This window comes from Salmo salar, chromosome ssa20 (assembly GCF_905237065.1).
Source record: "Salmo salar chromosome ssa20, Ssal_v3.1, whole genome shotgun sequence".
NCBI classification, from domain to species: Eukaryota; Metazoa; Chordata; class Actinopteri; order Salmoniformes; family Salmonidae; genus Salmo; species Salmo salar.
Genome location: NC_059461.1, coordinates 1,486,150 through 1,506,386, shown reverse-complemented (window position 1 = coordinate 1,506,386; position 20,237 = coordinate 1,486,150). Strand labels below are relative to the sequence as shown.

At 44.5% G+C, this 20,237-nt stretch overlaps 1 protein-coding gene across 1 annotated transcript; it reads right to left on the bottom strand.

Moving 5' to 3' along the window:
- Positions 1-979: 979 nt before the first annotated feature.
- On the bottom strand, positions 980-9,694 carry gmnc (geminin coiled-coil domain containing). Its single transcript, XM_014159988.2, has 5 exons — positions 9,557-9,694; positions 8,664-8,838; positions 8,271-8,359; positions 2,983-3,099; positions 980-2,798 (listed from the first exon to the last, which is right to left on the bottom strand). The coding sequence occupies exons 1-5, from the start codon at positions 9,557-9,559 to the stop codon at positions 1,896-1,898; spliced, it is 1,287 nt and encodes a 428-aa protein (XP_014015463.2). The 5' UTR covers positions 9,560-9,694; the 3' UTR covers positions 980-1,895.
- Positions 9,695-20,237: the final 10,543 nt, after the last annotated feature.

Here is a 20,237-nt window from a genome sequence, read left to right as displayed (position 1 = left end):
GGGTTGAGCAATGAAAAGATGCGGATTCCACTGGTCCTGTGAAGACCACTCTGGTAGAGTGGCTAAATCTAATACCATCACCATCATGGGATAAATGGTTACAAAAAAACGTGATCAAACTGGCTTTAAAATGGATTATGTCAAATTATGTGGAACAAAATTCACAGAGAAAATTGCTAATCAGTAATTCTTTTTTGATCACAAACTCAGGTCAACTTACAAAATTATAAAATCACATTGTGTACATATAAAATCAAGAGACAGTGTATTACAGTGGTTTGTAGTGACTGGAAGGGCACATTTTACTCTAGTTTTTGTCGGCACTGTGTAAAACGCTTTCAGTAGGACCAGGGTTTTTTTTCTCACACCAGGAAAAGCTTCCTAGATATAAACCATAGATACACTATATATACAAAAGTATGTGGACACCCCTTCAAATGACTGGATTCAGCTATTTCAGCCACGCCTGTTGCTGACAGGTGTATAAAATCGAGCACACAGACATGCAATCTCCATAGACAAACATTGACAGTAGAATGGCCTTACTTAAGAGCTTTCAACATGGCACCGTCATGGGATGCCACCTTTCCAACAAGTCAGCTTGTCAAATTTCTGCCCTGCTAGAGCTGCTTCGTTCAACTGTAAGTGTTGTTATTGTGAAGTGGAAACGTATAGGAGCAACAACGTCTGTCCTCGGTTGCAACACTCACCACCGAGTTCCAAAATGCCTCTGGAAGCAACATCAGCACAAGAACTGTTCGTCGTCATGAAATGGGTTTCCATGGCCGAGTAGCCGTACACAAGCCTAAGATCACCATGCGCAATGCTAAGTCACGGCTGGAGTGGTGTAAAGTTCTGACCTCAACCCCATCGAACACCTTTGGGATGAATTTGAACGCTGACTGCGAGCCAGGCCTAATTGCCCAACATCAGTGCCTGACCTCACTAATGCTATTGTGGCTGAATGGAAGCAAGACCCCGCAGCAATGTTCCAACATCTAGTGGAAAGCCTTCTAAGGAGACTGGAGGCTGTTATAGCAGGAAAAGGGAGACCAACTCCATATTAATCCCCATGATTTTGGAATGAGATGTTTGACAATCAGGCGTCCACATACTTTTGGTAATGTAGTGTATCCATGGTGTATATCTAGGGAGCGTTTCCTTGGGTACTGGTCAGGTACTGTGCCATGTTTGATTGAGCCCTGATTGCTAGCATCACAAGTTTTTACTGACCATTTGAACTGACTAAGAAAAACTCTGTTCCTTATAACATCATTGACACTCAAAGTAGGGTTAATATGTAGTAGGATTATCTACACATTCAAATTAAACTAGTAGACTTCTGTCTGGCACGTTTGTCAGGCAGCTGTCTCATTAATAACATTGTTATTGCTTAGAGGTAAATTTGATAAACTTCTACAGGCTACATTTTACAACCTGTTTACTATCTGTAAACTTTGTGTTGTTCTTCTACAGTACAGGTGAAGTATTCAAAGTGCTCAAGCACTGCTGCTTTAAGGCTGTTTTTTCCCCAGTTATGTGTATGCAGCTGAAGGGTACAGGGCAGTGTTTTACTTTTCTGTGGTTAACAGTGTTTTACCTCAACAAGGGCAATTGTCTCTGTGGCAGTCATTCTCTCTTTTAGAACAGCAAGTTATCCATCGTCCTTTGGATTAGCAGGTAGCTACCTCCTATGCTTTTCAAACAGGCCTATGCACAAACACAGTTACCAACGCAAAATGGCGATCGTGTGTATTTGCGTCTAGTTATTTGCATCTTGTTACAAATCACGGGGCTGCACATGTCTGCTTATTCTTGCTACGCAACTACACAGGGTCGCTATTTTACATAGCTTATTGTAGTTCTTGCGTCTGTCCGTAGGATATAAATGAGGCTTATGGGCCTTGTTTGGGGACCCAGGTGAAGTTCCAGCCTCCCAGGGTGTCCTTGCGGACGAAGGCCTGTCCCTGAGGAAAGCTGTGTGTCTTGAGTCTGACGCTGCTGGAAGGGTTTAGGGACATGCTGAAAGCTAGCTCTGTCCGGCTACGTGGGGTAGACAGTTCAGGGTACTGAGTCGTCACATCACCCCCTACAGGACTGGAGGGGCTACGGCAGTGCGGGCTGGGAGTGTGGTGCAGCCCGGGACTACTATCCTGAGACAGGTTGGGAGAGGAGGCTAAGATGGGCCTGAATGGCTGTATTGGGTCAATTGACGAGAGAGTGTTGACTAATTGGGGCAGTGGGGCTTCATAAGGGGTGGTCTGGAAATTGGGGGTGACTTCTATGCTAGGGCTGTATGGAGTAGAGGGCACAGGTCCAGTGAAGTTAGAGACGGAGTCTGTAGAGACACTGTAGTCACTGTTGGTGTTAAAGCAGTAATCAGTGTATAGTCCTATACTGGCACCATGACCAGGGCCGTCAGTAGGTGTGTCATAAGCGGTGGATTTATGATTGGTTGTTTGGCAGTAGTCACCAGAGGAGTCTGTGATGGAGCTGCATTTGGTGAGGGAGTCAATGGGGGAGTTAAAGCTGTATTCAGTGGATGTTGTATCGATGGTGTCCTCGTCCTTCAGGCCCAAGGTCTGCAGGATCCACAGGTCCACAGGTGGGGTGCTGGCTAGCTCCTCTTCGGAACAGAACTGCAGGGACAAGTTCCGGCAGGTCCGTTTCACCTGAGAACCAAGGAGAAGCTGACTGGCACTGAGGTTCCGGAATTCTCCAACACCATGCAGATTCTGAATTTCGGAATTCCGCTTCCGGTTCCTCCTCCTATCGCCACTCTGAGCAGAGAGAAGTCTCTATGGAAAAGGAAGAACACAAGTAAGGAGGCTGTTTGAGAGAAACTACACCTCTGTAAACTGGGAAGTTAGGCTTTCCAAAGGGCACACTTATTATGCTACATTTAGAGATAACTAGAGATAAACTCAGCTGAAATTAATCAATCAATCAGCCATGAATGATCTTTGATTATGAAGTAATTACCTTCGTTTTTTCCTCCAATGTTTTCACAAATGAGGAGTTTAAGAATTCTTTGAGTTTGTTATTTTCCTCATGTAGTCTTGCCAGTTCCCCCTCTCTCTGTATCAACGTGTCTTGAAGCTTAGGAAAATAAAAGACAAATGTGTAAGTATCTACAGTACAAATTATATATTCATTAATTATTTACTAATTTGAAGAAGAAGGTGAAGGAGAAGATGATGAAAAATACATTTTAGTGGCCCCACTCTTGACGGCAAAATGAAAACATTTGGTTTTAAAGTGAATTTCCTGCAATTCAACACATTTTGTTATAACACATTTCTTGCAATTCTACCCATTTTGCCATGGGGTGAAGAAATGTGGTTTTAAGGCTAATTTCCTGCAATTCTACACATTTTGCCATGACTTATGCAATGTTAATGATATCTGAGCGAGAGTGACTAGAAAAATCAATGTGGACCCCCTGGAGGTCGTTATTCGGCCATGATTACAACACGCTTAGACAGCTGCCTAGACTAACTATCAGTTTTTCACAAAACCAGAAGTTAGCTAGTTAGAAAAAACCTAGCGTTAGCTAGTTAGATAAAACCTGACAACTAAAAATGACTAAAACCTTAAATGTAAAGCGAACTAGCTACTACCCAGGAGAAAGCACATGTTCGTTCCAACATATCAAAGTTTATTCACATTCATACTAATCAAATCAAACTTTGTCACATGCGCCGAATACAACAAGTGTAGACCTTTTTTATTTTTTTAAATTGAACCTTTATTTAACCAGGAAGGCTAGTTGAGAACTTGTTCTCATTTACAACTGCGACCTGGCCAAGATAAAGCAAAGCAGTTCGACACATACAACAACACAGAGTTACACATGGAATAAACAAACATACAGTCAATAATACAGTACAAAAAGTCTACATACAGTGTGTGCAAATGAGGTAAGAAAAGGGAGGTAAGGCAATAAATAGGCCATAGTGGCGAAGTAATTACAATATAGCAATTAAACACTGGAGTGATAGATGTGCAGCTGATGAATGTGCAAGTAGAGATACTGGGGTGCAAAGGAGCAAAAATAAATAAAGAAATACAGTATGGGGATGAGGTAGTTGGATGGGCTAATTACAGATGGGATATGTACAGGTCGCAGTGATCTGTGAGCTGCTCTGACAGCTGGTGCTTAAAGTTAGTTAGGGAGATATGAGTCTCCAGCTTCAGTGATTTTTGCAGTTCATTCCAGTCATTGGCAGCAGAGAACTGGAAGGAAAGGCGGCCAAAGGAGGAATTGGCTTTGGGGGTGACAAGTGAAACATACCTGCTGGAGCGCATGCTACGGGTGGGTGCTGCTATGGTGACAAGTGAGCTGTGATAAGGCGGGGCTTTACCTAGCAAAGACTGTTAGATGACCTGGAGCCAGTAGGTTTGGCGACGAGTATGAAGCGAGGGCCAGCCAATGAGAACGTACCGGTCGCAGTGGCGGGTAGAATATGGGCTTTGGTGACAAAACGGATGACACTGTGATAGACTGCATCCAATTTGTTGAGTAGAGTGTTGGAGGCTATTTTGTAAATAACATCACCGAAGTCCAGGATCGGTAGGATAGTCAGTTTTACGAGGGTATGTTTGGAAGAATGAGTGAAGGATGCTTTGTTGCGAAATAGGAAGCCGATTCAAGATTTAATTTTGGATTGGAGATGCTTAATGTGAGTTTGGAAGGAGAGTTTACAGTCTAACCAGACACCTAGGTAGAGTTGTATGGCATTGAAGCCCGTCTGGAGGTTTGTTAACACAATGCCCAAAGAAGGGCCAGAATTATACAGAATGGTGTCGTCTGCGTAGAGGTGGATCAGAGAATCACCAGCAGCAAGAGCGACATCATTGATGTATACAGAGAAGAGAGTTGGCCCGAGAATTGAACCCTGTGGCACCTCATAGAGACTGCCAGAGGTCCGGACAACAGGCCCTCCGATTTGACACACTGAACTCTATCAGAGAAGTAGTTGGTGAACCAGACGAGGCAGTCATTTGAGAAACCAAGGCTGTTGAGTCTGCCGATAAGAACGTGGTGATTGACAGAGTCGAAAGCCTTGGCCAGGTTGATGAATCCGGCTGCACAGTATTATCGATGGTGGTTATGATATCGTTTAGGACCTTGAGCGTGGCTGAGGTGCACCCATGACCAGCTCTGAAACCAGATTGCATAGCGGAGAAGGTACGGTGGGATTCGAAATGGTCGGTCATCTGTTTGTTGACTTGGCTTTCGAAGACCTTAGAAAGGCAGGGTAGGATAGATATAGGTCTGTAGCAGTTTGGGAGGGCGATGACCGCGGCAGCTTTTCAATCTTTGGGGATCTCAGACAATACAAAACAGAGGTTGAACAGGCTAGTAAAAGGGGTTGCAACAATTTCGGTGGATAATTTTAGAAAGAGAGGGTCCAGATTGTCTAGCCCGGCTGATTTGTAGGGGTCCAGATTTTCCTTGAAACATGTAGGTATTACAGACTTTGTCAGGGAGAGGTTGAAAATGTCAGTGAAGACACTTTCTAGTTGGTCTGCGCATGCTTTGAGTGCACGTCCTGGTAATCTGTCTGGCCCCGCGGCTTTGTGAATGTTGACCTGTTTAAAGGTCTTACATCTGCTATCGAGAGCGTTATCACACAGTCGTCCAGAACAGCTCTCATGCATGCTTCAGTGGTGCTTTCCTCGAAGCGAGCATAAAACTGAGTGTTACTGTGTAACTTTTTATTATTTTAAATTTTTTACTTTAGTTAATTTGGTAAATATTTTCTTAAATCAAGACCAAAGAGCTCTCCAAGGATGTCAGGGACAAGATTGTAGACCTACACAAGGCTGGAATGGGCTACAAGACCATCGCCAAGCAGCTTGGTGAGAAGGTGACAACATTTGGTGCGATTATTCGCAAATGGAAGAACCACAAAAGAACTGTCAATATCCCTCGGCCTGGGGCTCCATGCAAGATCTCACCTCGTGGAGTTGCAATGATCATGAGAATGGTGAGGAATCAGCCCAGAACTACACGGGAGGATCTTGTCAATGATCTCAAGGCAGCTGGGACCATAGTCACCAAGAAAACAATTGGTAACACACTACGCCGTGAAGGACTGAAATCCTGCAGCGCCCACAAGGTCCCCCTGCTCAAGAATACATATACATGCCCATCTGAAGTTTGCCAATGAACATCTGAATGACTCAGAGGACAACTGGTGAAAGTGTTGTGGTCAGATGAGACCAAAATGGAGCTCTTTGACATCAACTCAACTCGCCGTGTTTGAAGGAGGAGGAAAGCTGCCTATGACCCCAAGAACACCATCTCCACCGGCAAACATGGAAGTAGAAACATTATGCTTTGGGGGTGTTTTTCTGCTAAGGGGACAGGACAACTTCACTGGACAACCTCCTTCCCTCAGCCAGGGCATTGAAAATGGGTCGTGGATGGGTATTCCAGCATGACAATGACCCAAAACACACGGCCAAGGCAACAAAGGAGTGGCTCAAGAAGAAGCACATTAAGGTCCTGGATTGGCCTAGCCAGTCTCCAGACCTTAATCCCATACAAAATCTGTGGAGGGAGCGAAGGTTCGAGTTGCCAAATGTCAGCCTCGAAACCTTAATGACTTGGAGAAGATCTGCAAAGAGGAGTGGGACAAAATCCCTCCTGAGATGTGTGCAAACCTGGTGACCAACTACAAGAAACGTCTGACCTTTGTGATTGCCAACAAGGGTTTTGCCACCAAGTACTAAGTAATGTTTTGCAGAGGGGTGAAATACTTATTTCCCTCATTAAAATGCAAATCATTTAATAACATTTTTGACATGCGTTTTTCTGGATTTTTTTGTTGTTATTCTGTCTCTCACTGTTCAAATAAACCTACTATTAAAATTATAGACTGATAATTTCTTTGTAAGTGGGCAAACGTACAAAATCAGCAGGGGATCAAATACTCCCCCCCCCACTGTATATAGTTGGTTGAGTGCGGTCTTAGTGCCAGCATCGGTTTGTGTTGGTAAATAGACGTCTATGAATAATATAGATGAGAACTCTCTTGGTAGATAGTGTGGTCTACAGCTTATTATAAGGTACTCTACCTCAGGCGAGCAATACCTTGAGACTTCATTAATATTAGACATCGCGTACCAGCTGTTATTGACAAATAGACACACAACCCCACCCCTCGTCTTACCAGACGTAGCTTCTCTGTTTTGCCGGTGCATGGTTAATATTAGACATCGCACACCAGCCGTTATTGACAAATAGACACACAACCCCACCCCTCATCTTACCAGACGTAGCTTCTCTGTTTTGCCGGTGCGTGGAAAATCCCGCCAGCTCCATATTATCTGTGCCGTCGTTCAGCCAAGACTCGGTGAAACATAAGATATTACAGTTTTTAATGTCCCGTTGGTAGGCTAATCTTGATCGTAGGTCATCTATTTTATTTTCCAATGATTTCATGTTGGCCAATAGAATGGATGGAAGTGGGGGTTTACTTGCTCACCTACGAATTCTCAGAAGGCAGCCTGACCTCCTCCCCCTTTTTCTCCGTCTTTTTTTCACGCAAATGATTGGGATTTGGGCCTGTTCCCGAGAAAGTAGTATATCATTCGCGTCAGACTCGTTAAAGGAAAAAGCTTCTTCCAGTTCGAGGTGAGTAATCGCTGTTCTGAAGCCCAGAAGTTATTTTTGGTCATAAAAGACGGCAGCAGCAACATTATGTACAAAATAAGTAAAAAAACAAGTTACAAACAATGCAAAAAAAATTTAAAAAATATCATAGTTGGTTAGGAGCATGTAAAACGTCAGCCATCGTCTCCAGCACCATTATTTGTCCCTTTTGTGCACTTTTTACTTAAATGTACTTTGTTGATGCCAACAACAATTACTTTTCCAAGTGCGGTGAGTAATGATGGTGGTGCTGCACAGTGATTCTTCTCTCACACACACACTGCCACAATGCTTGTAACAACCGAGAGTGAGAATGAAGCAGTCAGTGGAGGTGGGGGAAGTGACTCACATTCCAGCAGCAGCCTTTTCAAAATAAAAGTTCCTCAATGAATCTGGTGAGAAAAAATAAATAAAATAAAAGTCTCGCGAATTGCTGTATTTATTTTATTATTGAGATGGGGGGCATTTGACCTGCTTCTAACATTGGGGGGGAGATGTCCCCCCTGTCCCTCTGGCTCCTATGCCCCCGCACACAGGTAACACCTATGCCCCTGCACACAGGTAGCACCTGAAGAAACCCTCCAGTTTTGTTAGTGTAAATAGCTACCTGCTTGTTTCTCTGCAAATGTGGTGACAGGTGGTCAGTCCAGATTGGGTCAGGTCGAGAGGTCCCAAAGTCCAAGCAGGAGTAGAGTTCTAGGTGGGTGAGAAGACAGAGGCATGGACCTAAATATCAGAAATACAACAATAATAGCTGCAAATAGCAGTAAAGGCCTGTGATAGATAGGCCTACATGAGTAAGTAATGTAGAGAAAGTAGAGAAAATAAAATAATAATTTGAAGAAAAAAAAACAGAAGCCTTAAGATGTGATTTTAAATCAATCTTACTATGTGATATCCAAATGAGGAAAATTCCAGTGATAAACGAGCCAGCCACATGGAGTCTCGCTCTGAACCTGGCATATCACTGCGAAGTAAATTTTAATTTCAACAGACTTACCCCGCTGTGTTGGCTCGTGCTGGCAGGCTGTGTCGTCCGGGGGACCAGCGGCCCAAAAGGAGGCCACAGTCACCGTGGAAACGTCAACACTGTCTGCCGACGTTGGGGCTGGGTAAGGGCAGTTGTAGAGTTGGCCCCCTACAAAGCTCAGATCTTGACAAGTCAGGGCAGTGCTCTGTAAAACACATAGGCACGAGGGATACCTGATCAATCAAGTGAAAGTTTATCAATAAAAGGCCTAATTGTAAATTGTAACATATTCATAATTATCAATTGTGACAATAGTCCATCACCTAATGCAGACAGATATGATTAATTGGCATAAATGGTGATAAATTGTGAACTCTCTGTCTCTCTTACTTTCTAGCACGGAACTATTAAATCAATTGGCTTCAATGAAGCTTAGATACAACATCCTTATTTGATGTGAATTCCAGTCAGATCGAATAAACACACTATCAGATGTAAATATAACTGAATAATTAAATCAACTCCACAAGAAATCCACAATTTCCCATGCCGTAATGTGATATACGGATAAAGTTCCTCGAGAGTTATAGCGATGAACATGATCTATCTACCTGTTGCGTCTGCCTTATCCAGACTATACAAGTTCTCGATCATGACTCCCGCTCACAAAATCTCAGCACTTCAGTCAACATTGTAGGTAGGCTACGCTGTTTTACAAAACTTTAATCAAATGTATTTACAAAACTAGTCACATGCAAATCTGCAAATGCACCAAATTGCCGGTGAACACTGTGCGTAAAAATGCGCATCATGGTCACCATGCGCTGATGAACACTAACACAAAAATAAAGTCCATATTATTAGGAAAATGGACAACAAGACATATATGTTTAACTGTCAAATTATGTGACCAAGACACTCACCATGGTGAAGGTAGGGTCACACGGAGTAGGGCGCGTGTGGGGCTCCGGGAACGCTCCGAACCTGTAAGGAGAACTGCTGCGTGGGTTGGGGGAGGTGAGAAAGTAGACTACAACTAATCTTAATTTTGCAGTAGCAGTAAAGCCTGAGCTCTATCCCCTCTCTCCAAGCAATCTGATTTGACGATCTAAAGCTGTCAAACTTGTGACGTGTGATATTGGACAGTTGGAGTCTTGGTGATCCACATCTGCGCCGCTTGTTTCATTTAATAACAACGAATCAAGATGCGCTGTTATGCATGTCTCTTAATGTAATAGCCTACACTGTTACTTATTGTATTTTGCAAGGTGCATGAGTATATAGCCGCATCATCAAGTAATTCTGCTCAGATGGAGATATGATGGAGAGATAAAAAATTATCTTAGGGCATCTGTGCGCGGGACTCCGTCCATTGGATGGCGCAGAGTTAATGTTTAAACCAAGAACAGATAGACATGGGGAATGAATCGTCTGTCATGGGTAGACATGCATATACCCCCACCTCAACTCAACTGGCAGTTAAAAGAAAGGAACATACTTTTGAGTGACACATTAACATGGCATTGTATGAGACATGAGGTAAGAGAGAGAGAGAAGGGAGGGGCAGATTTGAGGAAGGAGGAGGAAAAGGGTAGGGGTGTACTGTATTTATTGTAATGATGCTGGTGGCATATTTTCTGAATGATTTCTAGGTTCAACTGTGCATTGGATCAATTGAGCAATAGACCGTTGGCTACATACATATTCCAGAGAATGAGGAATGAGTTAGTGAGACATTCCATCCTCAGTGTCATATTGCATGATAGCTTAAAGGTCCTGAACAGTCATTCTGAAAATAAATGTTTCTCTCATGGCTAACTACCAACAGGATGTTTGAAAAGAGGCTATGTCAAGTAAAAGAAACATGATTTTGACTGTTCATGACCTTTAATGGTTGCAATTCATAGCAATCTAGTTTCTGTCATGTTTATTATCATTACCCTCACACCTCATGATTATATTTGCACATACACTGCATTCGGAAAGTATTCAGACTATTTGACTTTTGTTATGTTACAGTCTAAAATTGATAAAATTGCATTTTTCCCTCATCAATTTACACACAATACCCCTTAATGACACAGCAAAAACAGTTTTTAGAAATTTTTGCAAATGTATATATGTAAAAATATAAAAAAATATCCTATTTACATAAGAATTCAGACCCTTTACTAAGTACTTTGTTGAAGCACCTTTGGCAGCGATTACATGCTTGAGTCTTCTTGGGTATGACGCTACAAGGTTGGCATTCCGGTATTTGGGGAGATTCTCCCATTCTCTCTGCAGATCCTCTCAATCTCTGTCAGGTTGGATGGGGAGCGTCGCTGCACAGCTATTTTCAGGTCTCTCCAGAGATGTTCGATCGGGTTCAAGTCCAGGCTCTGGCTGGGCCACTCAAGGACACCTGCGTTGTCTTGGCTGTGTGCTTAGGGTCATTGTCCTGTTGGAAGGTGAACCTTCGCCCCAGTCTGAAGTCCTGTGCGCTCTGGAGCAGGTTTTCATCAAGGATCTCTCTGTACTTTGCTTTGTTCATCCTTGCCTCGATCCTGACTAGTCTCCCAGTCTCTGCCGCTGAAAAACATTCCCACAGCATGATGCTGCCACCACCATGCTTTCCTCCAGACATGACGCTTGGCATTCGGGCCAAAGAGTTCAATCTTGGTTTCATCAGACCAGAAAATCTTGTTTCTCATGGTCTGAGAGTCTTTAGGGGCCTTTTCGCAAACTCCAAGCAGGCTGTCATGTGCCTTTTACTGAGGAGTGGCTTCCTTCTGGCTGCACTACCATATAGGCCTGATTGGTGGAGTGCTGCAGAGATGGTTGCCCTTCTGGAAGGTTCTCCAATCTCCACAGAGGAACTCTGGAGCTCTATCAGAGTGACCCTTGGGTTCTTGTTCACCTCCCTGACCAAGCAAGGCCCTCCCCCGATTGCTCAGTTTGGCCAGCTCTATGAAGAGTCTTGGTGGTTCCAAACTTCTTCATTTTAAGAATGATGGAGGAAACTGTGTTCTTGGGGACCTTCAGTGCTGCAGACATTTTTTGGTACCCTTCCCCAGATCTGTGCTTCGACACAATCCTGTCTCGGAGCTGTACAGACAATTCCTTCAAACTCATGGCTTGATTTTTGCTCTGACCTGCACTGTCCTATGTGGGACCTTATGTACAGGTGCGTGCCTTTCCAAATGTCCAATCAATTGAATGTACCACAGGTGGACTCCAATCAGGTTGTAGAAACATCTCAAGGATGATCAATGGAAACAGGATGCACCTGATCTCAATTTCGAATCTCATAGCAAAGGGTCTGAATGTAACTTATGTAAATAAGGAATTTCTGTTTTAAATTTTTTAGACACACACACACACCTTTGGTGGTTCAGCTCTGGTCATACCCTTGTTTCAGACCAGGTCCTTAAAGACTAGTGGTTAGAGCGTTGGACTTGTAACTGAAAGGTTGAAAGTTTGAAACCCCGAGCTGACAAGGTATAAATCTGTCGTTCTGTCCCTGAACAAGGCAGTTAACCCACTGTACCATGGCTGTCATTGAAAATAAGAATTTGTTCTTAACTGACCTGCCTAGTTTAATAAAGGTAAAAACAAATATAATGGATCCTACTGTGTCAGATATTTATGTAGTTGGTGCTGTATATTAAGTAATATACATGGGTTCTAACTTGAAAAATGTGTTGTTAGTTTACAAATGTTTGCTCCCAACCCATAAAAACCACGAAGACTACTGGAAAGGCTCGAACGCAAGATGGTAATTTTGATGACTCACACGGTACATGATAAGCTAATGTGCAACAAGTTTAAGTATGGAATACGTCTGTGATGATTTTTGTACACTATTCACAACATATTTACACAATTGCAATCTTTATAGAATAATATCTAATTTAATCAATTACATGTGGAAAAACCTATTTGAGTGAACATTATCAAGCCAGCAGCAGATGAAACAGAAAGTGTATTCTCTCCTCCCTCTCTCCCTGTCGAGCTGGCTAGCTTTAGGATATTTACTAGCCCATACCAGTGACAAACTTAGCTGCTATCGACATATGGCAGTACACAAACAAAATCTAGCTCACTTATCTTGAAAGCTAGAACGAAACAGAAACGGAGATAGAGGATAGCTAGCTATAGCAAGCTAATGTTAGATGATGCCTCTTCAGCAAGAAGCAACTGTGACAACATTGATCCTTAGATTTAAAAAAAAAAAATTCTCCCATTGAACAAAATCCACAATCCACCCCTCTAAAGAAAGCCTGTCTCTGGGACTTCTCCTGATCCGCGATCAGATCCATGACCAAAGCGTCACGTTTAAATTTAGCTCGGAAGAAGGCTCTATAGAAAACTCCCCCAGCAGCACAGACACCATCCAACGAGCCATCCACACACACAGATAGCCCAAGTGCAGACAGCCAGCAGCTCCCAAAACACAACTTATGCGTCAAGCTCCAGAAATAAACTTTCCCATTGAGCAAAATCCACAATCCATCCCTCTAAAGAAAACCTGTGTCCTTTGTCCGAAATGCCACCAGATCCACGATTGAATACATGGCCATTTCGGTTTAGCTCGCCATCCACACATATAGACACACACACAGTTTCAGCCCCAGGGTTCTATACAGAAACATTGACCTCCATCGCGACCAAACTGCTCTTTTCCCATAGGCTTGTACTATCTGTAGAATGACAGCACCAGCCGTTAGTTACCAACAGCTGGCAGACACATTCATTTGGTTACTTTAGCATTAATCAGTGTTATTTAGATGGTAGAAGTGAGCTAAATGCAGCAGCTCTGTAGCTATCTAACTTTAGCATAGTGGTAGTAAGCTAGCTCTTTCACTTACCAGGTGAAGCCCTGATAGTGCTCTGTCTCTGCTGGTGCTGCAGCCACGTTGTTGATATGGACAGCATCTACTTTGAAAAAAAATAAACCTTTTGCTGAAGCCCTCCTTCCATTAATGATAGCCATGGAAGTTCTCAAGGATGAAATGTGCCCTGCAGATTGACGAGTAGATGCCAAATTCGCCCACCTCCTTCTCACAAATGTATTCCACTTATTACAAACTGTTTAATTTGCGTGGCCATAGAGACATACTGACATTTGTATAGCAAGTGTTGCTACACCCTCCTACCACCCAAAGCTTGGCCATCTTGATTAATAAAAATGCAATTGCTAGCTAGCTCCATATCACTAACCTACAAGTGTTTTTTCACTTTTTTTTCACAAGTATATAAAGGGTGAGCATGGATTTTTATTTCCTCACTGTGTGATGCTGACTGTCGCTGTGGGACAGTGTCCAAAGTTAGAGCTGATTTGTTAGAGCTGATGTTTAGAACAATATTACAGTATTATTAAAATGTTTTTATGTTTTTAATTTGGGAATGTTTTCTTGGGGTGCCCTAAGTTACTATTACAAACGTTTCTGGCCTTTAGAAATAGCTTCTACATGCCCTTTAAGTGTGGTCCTCTGTGTGGTTTTGTTTTGTTTTTAGTGTTGCAGAGAGGAGGAGGGGCTGTGCAGGCAGCGAAAACCTGTTTTTGTTTCGCCAAAGCTTTGCTTTGGCAGGAGAAGTGGGCACCGAGGGTTTTGCTGGTCCTTTCTGTCTTAATTGCAGGGTTTTAGAGTGACTTGGTGAAGTGTTCCAGGAGTGGCGAGGAGTTGGGGGGGGGGGCAAAGGAGGAGGAGGTGGGGGACGTGGGTGTTAGTGTTTACTCCTATCTTCTCTAACTGACAATTAAAGGGATAAGAACTTCTCTCCTTTCACTCGTCATTGCCTCTTTTCCCTCTCTCCGATTAAGATCCTCACCCCCTCCCATTTGCCATTGAAGTAAAACTATACATAGCCAAAGGATTTCTGTGCGTGCCAACGTACCTGTTTGGAAATCTGACTGAATCCCCATTGACGCAACTGAGTTTAGAAACCTTTCATGTAAAGTCTTAGTACTACCATTGCAAATATGGTAATTTATGATGCCTTTATCCAACACAACAGACTGTCATCATACACACATATTCTGAACATGTGACCCACGTTACAAACATGGTGGGAACACTAGTCCATGGCTCCACCAATCCAATGCTTTTTGGTTCGTGGGAAGTAGTGAATGAGAGCATACTTCAGATGAAAGTAGATATTATTCGTACACAGGCAGGAAAGTGGGAGAATGAATGAACCCTGGTGGGGAGCAATATACTGTATGTATGTCAGAAGCTGGGGACTATTACCGCAAGACCTCAGGCTCTGCACATCCCCTATATTTTTTTGTGACACTTTGCGCTATACCAGTGCCAGATAAACCACTAGCAGTAAAAGGCCTAAGTGTTGTAATTGCACCTTTGTGTTAAATTAATGACTGGAGGGCACCGCCCTGTGCCCTCCTGCCGGCATCATTTTGGATCATTATTTGTTTTACTTTTCCGACTCAAGAATGAGCTACATAAAGGTTACATAACCTGTAACTGATGAAGTTTCTTTAATTAAATGTTATCAACATGGTCTGTTTCAACATATCTGTGGAAATAATGTACTGTATGCAGAAAAATGTAACTTCTGTTTGGTCACTATATACAAGCAAAGGTGTGATTGAAATTCATGCAAAAAGTTGCTGCAGGTTTTATTTACCTTTTTGGTCTTTCATACCCGTATCCATCCCTTATCCCTGGTAAATTCTCCCTTCTCCCTTCTCCTCATCCAAATCCTTACTTTGGCCTCAATGCCTTTTCCGTTAGAATTGTTTAAAACGTAGAACACCGTTTCTAGCTAATAATTTCTTTGCACCCCACCACACCACTGATTCAGACAACCGTTTAATGCATTTTGGTTTGAAGGCACCCTTACAGTATGTGTGAGTGAGTGAGTGATTGTGTGAGTGTGCGTGTTTGTATATGTGTCGCTTTGTGTATGCAGTCATGCGTGCGTACGTATGTGCATGTGTGCATGTGTATGTGTGCGCGAGCAGGGAATCCTGAAAGTGTGTCCAGACAGTGGAAATGGAGGGGAGTGTCGTGGCCATAGTCAGGACACTGCTTTATATCCATTGTTAGCAGGACGGAAGCACTTTCGTAAGCAGTCAGACCCTCAGATTGAGTCACCCCTCCCCTGTCCCTCCACCTCCTTAAAGTTAATCCAAATTACAAAATGACATATTGATTTCCTTACGCTGTAAGCAGTCTATGGACAAGGTCTGACAGCAATCCATGCTTTGGTTTTGTTTACCTGACCACTGAAACTAAATGCTGCCTTTTTAGCATTTATCAATGTTACCGATATTAGATATTTTTGCACTTTATGTACCTTCATTGAGCTATACAATTAATTTGAGATACTTTCCGATGATTTGGAAAAATATCTAATATCGGTACCATTGACTTGCATTTCATTTGCAGTGCCCAGTTAAACAAAACCAAAGCATGGATTGCTGTCATACTGTACCTTATCCATAGACTGCTTACAGGGTAAGGAAACCAATAAGTAATCATGTAATTTGCGTGAACTGTCCTTTAACTATCTCCATACTCCCCTCACCACACTCTCCCTCTATCCATCCTTTCACTCCTTTACCCCTTCACAGCTCTATCCCTACATCTGTCTATCCCTCCATACTCTCCACCCCTCCATCCCCTTAACTCCCTCCATACCCCCCTCCATCTATCCACCCATTCATACCGCCACACCTTCACAGCTCTCTACATCAAATCAAATGTATTTTTATAGCCCTTCATACATTAGCTGATATATCAAAGTGCTGTACAGAAACCCAGCCTAAAACCCCAAACAGCAAGCAATGCAGGTGTAGGGCTCCGGGCAGCCGAGCGGAAATGGAGGAAAACTCGCCTCCCTGCGGACCTGGCATCCTTTCACTCCCTCCTCTCTACATTTTCCTCTTCTGTCTCTGCTGCTAAAGCCACTTTCTACCACTCTAAACTCCAAGCATCTGCCTCTAACCCTAGGAAGCTCTTTGCTACCTTCTCCTCCCTCCTGAATCCTCCTCCCCCTCCCCCCCCTCCTCCCTCTCTGCGGATGACTTCGTCAACCATTTTGAAAAGAAGGTTGACGACATCCGATCCTCGTTTGCTAAGTCAAACGACACTGCTGGTCCTGCTCACACTGCCCTACCCTGTGCTTTGACCTCTTTCTCCCTCTCTCTCCAGATGAAATCTCGCGTCTTGTGACGGCCGGCCGCCCAACAACCTGCCCACTTGACCCTATCCCCTCCTCTCTTCTCCAGACCATTTCCGGAGACCTTCTCCCCTACCTCACCTCGCTCATCAACGCATCCTTGACCGCTGGCTACGTCCCTTCCGTCTTCAAGAGAGCGAGAGTTGCACCCCTTCTGAAAAAACCTACACTCGATCCCTCCGATGTCAACAACTACAGGCCAGTATCCCTTCTTTCCTTTCTCTCCAAAACTCTTGAACGCGCCGTGCTTGGCCAGCTCTCTTGCTATCTCTCTCAGAATGACCTTCTTGATCCTAATCAGTCAGGTTTCAAGACTGGGCATTCAACTGAGACTGCTCTTTTCTGTGTCACGGAGGCTCTCCGCACTGCTAAAGCTAACTCTCTCTCCTCTGCTCTCATCCTTCTAGACCTATCTGCTGCCTTTGATACCGTGAACCATCAGATCCTCCTCTCCACCCTCTCCGAGCTGGGCATCTCCGGCACCGCGCACGCTTGGATTGCGTCCTACCTGACAGGTCGCTCCTACCAGGTGGCGTGGCGAGAATCTGTCTCCGCACCACGTGCTCTCACCACTGGTGTCCCCCAGGGCTCTGTTCTTGGCCCACTCCTATTCTCGCTATACACCAAGTCACTTGGCTCTGTCATATCCTCACATGGTCTCTCATATCATTGCTATGCAGATGACACACAATTAATCTTCTCCTTTCCCCCTTCTGACAACCAGGTGGCGAATCGCATCTCTGCATGTCTGGCAGACATATCAGTGTGGATGACGGATCACCACCTCAAGCTGAACCTCGGCAAGACGGAGCTGCTCTTCCTCCCGGGGAAGGACTGCCCGTTCCATGATCTCGCCATCACGGTTGACAACTCCCTTGTGTCCTCCTCCCAGAGTGCTAAGAGCCTTGGCGTGACCCTGGACAACACCCTGTCGTTCTCCACCAACATCAAGGCGGTGACCCGATCCTGTAGGTTCATGCTCTACAACATTCGCAGAGTACGACCCTGCCTCACACAGGAAGCGGCGCAGGTCCTAATCCAGGCACTTGTCATCTCCCGTCTGGATTACTGCAACTCGCTGTTGGCTGGGCTCCCTGCCTGTGCCATTAAACCCCTACAACTCATCCAGAACGCCGCAGCCCGTCTGGTGTTCAACCTTCCCAAGTTCTCTCACGTCACCCCGCTCCTCCGCTCTCTCCACTGGCTTCCAGTCGAAGCTCGCATCCGCTACAAGACCATGGTGCTTGCCTACGGAGCTGTGAGGGGAACGGCACCTCCGTACCTTCAGGCTCTGATCAGGCCCTACACCCAAACAAGGGCACTCCGTTCATCCACCTCTGGCCTGCTCGCCTCCCTACCTCTGAGGAAGCACAGTTCCCGCTCAGCCCAGTCAAAACTGTTCGCTGCTCTGGCACCCCAATGGTGGAACAAGCTCCCTCACGACGCCAGGACAGCGGAGTCAATCACCACCTTCCGGAGACACCTGAAACCCCACCTCTTCAAGGAATACCTGGGATAGGATAAAGTAATCCTTCTAACCCCCCCCTTAAAAGATTTAGATGCACTATTGTAAAGTGGTTGTTCCACTGGATATTATAAGGTGAATGCACCAATTTGTAAGTCGCTCTGGATAAGAGCGTCTGCTAAATGACTAAAATGTAAAAATGTGTAGAAGCACAGTGGTTAGGAAAAACTCAGTAGAAAGGCCAAAACCTAGGAAGAAACCTAGAGAGGGACCAGGCTATGAGGGGTGGCCAGTCCTCTTCTGGCTGTGCTGGGTGGAGATTATAACAGAACATGGCCAAGATGTTCAAATGTTCATAAATGACCAGCATGGTCAAATAATAATAATCACAGTAGTTGTCGAGGGTGCAACAAGTCAGCACCACAGGAGTAAATGTCAGTTGGCTTTTCATAGCCGATCATTGAGAGTATCTCTACCGCTCCTGCTGTCTCTAGAGAGTTGAAAACAGCAGGTCAGGGACAGGTAGCACGTCCGGTGAACAGATCAGGGTTCCATAGCCGCAGGCAGAACAGTTGAAACTGGAGCAGCAGCACGGCCAGGTGGACTGGGGACAGCATGGAGTCATCATGCCAGGTAGTCCTGAGGCATGGTCCTAGGGCTCAGGTCCTCCAAGAGAGAGAAAGAACGAGAGAAAGAGAGAATTAGAGAGAGTATACTTAAATTCACACAGGACACCGGATATGACAGGAGAAATACTCCAGATATAACAGACTGACCCTAGCCCCCCGACACAAACTACTGCAGCATAAATACTGGAGGCTGAGACAGGAGGGGTCAGGAGACACTGTGGCCCCATCCGATGATACCCCCGGACAGGGCCAAACAGGCAGGATATAACCCCACCCACTTTGCCAAAGCACAGCCCCCACACCACTAGAGGGATATCTTCAACCACCAACTTACCATCCTGAGACAAGGCCGAGTGTAGCCCACAAAGATCTCCACCACGGCACAACCTAAGGGGGGGCGCCAACCCAGACAAGAAGACCACGTCACAGTGACTCAACCCACTCAAGTGACGCACCCCTCCTAGGGACGGCATGGAAGAGCACCAGTAAGCCAGTGACTCAGCCCCTGTAATAGGGTTAGAGGCAGAGAATCCCAGTGGAGAGAGGGGAACCGGCCAGGCAGAGACAGCAAGGGCGGTTTGTTGCTCCAGAGCCTTTCCGTTCACCTTCACACTCCTGGGCCAGACTACACTCAATCATATGACCTACTGAAGAGATGAGTCTTCAGTAAAGACTTAAAGGTTGAGACCGAGTCTGCGTCTCTCACATGGATAGGCAGAGCATTCCATAAAAATTGATCTCTATAGGAGAAAGCCCTGCCTCCAGCTGTTTGCTTAGAAATTCTAGGGACAATTAGGAGGCCTGCGTCTTGTGACCATAGTGTACATGTAGGTATGTACAGCAGGACCAAATCGGAACGATAGGTAAGAGCAAGCCCATGTAATGCTTTGTAGGTTAGCAGTAAAACCTTGAAATCAGCCCTTGCCTTAACAGGAAGCCAGTGTAGAGAGGCTAGCACTGGAGTAATATGATAATTTTTTGGGGTTCTAGTCAGGATTCTAACAGCCGTATTTAGCACTAACTGAAGTTTATTTAGTGCTTTATCCAGGTAGCCGGAAAGTAGAGCATTGCAGTAGTCTAACCATAGAAGTAACAAAAGCATGGATACATTTTTCTGCATCATTTTTGGACAGAAAGTTTCTGATTTTTGCAATGTTATGTAGATGGGAAAAAGCTGTCCTTGAAACAGACTTGATATGTTCGTCAAAAGAGAGATCAGGGTCCAGAGTAACGCCGAGGTCCTTCACAGTTTCATTTGAGACGACTGTACAACCATCAAGATTAATTGTCAGATTCAACAAAAGATCTCTTTGTTTCTTGGGA

Coding starts and splice junctions, on each gene's coding strand:
- gmnc (XM_014159988.2), bottom strand. Junction 8,360..8,663: donor GCACGAGCCAACACAGCGGG/GTAAGTCTGTTG, acceptor TCACCCACCTAG/AACTCTACTCCTGCTTGGAC. Junction 3,100..8,270: donor ATTTGCAGAGAAACAAGCAG/GTAGCTATTTAC, acceptor TATTTTCCTAAG/CTTCAAGACACGTTGATACA.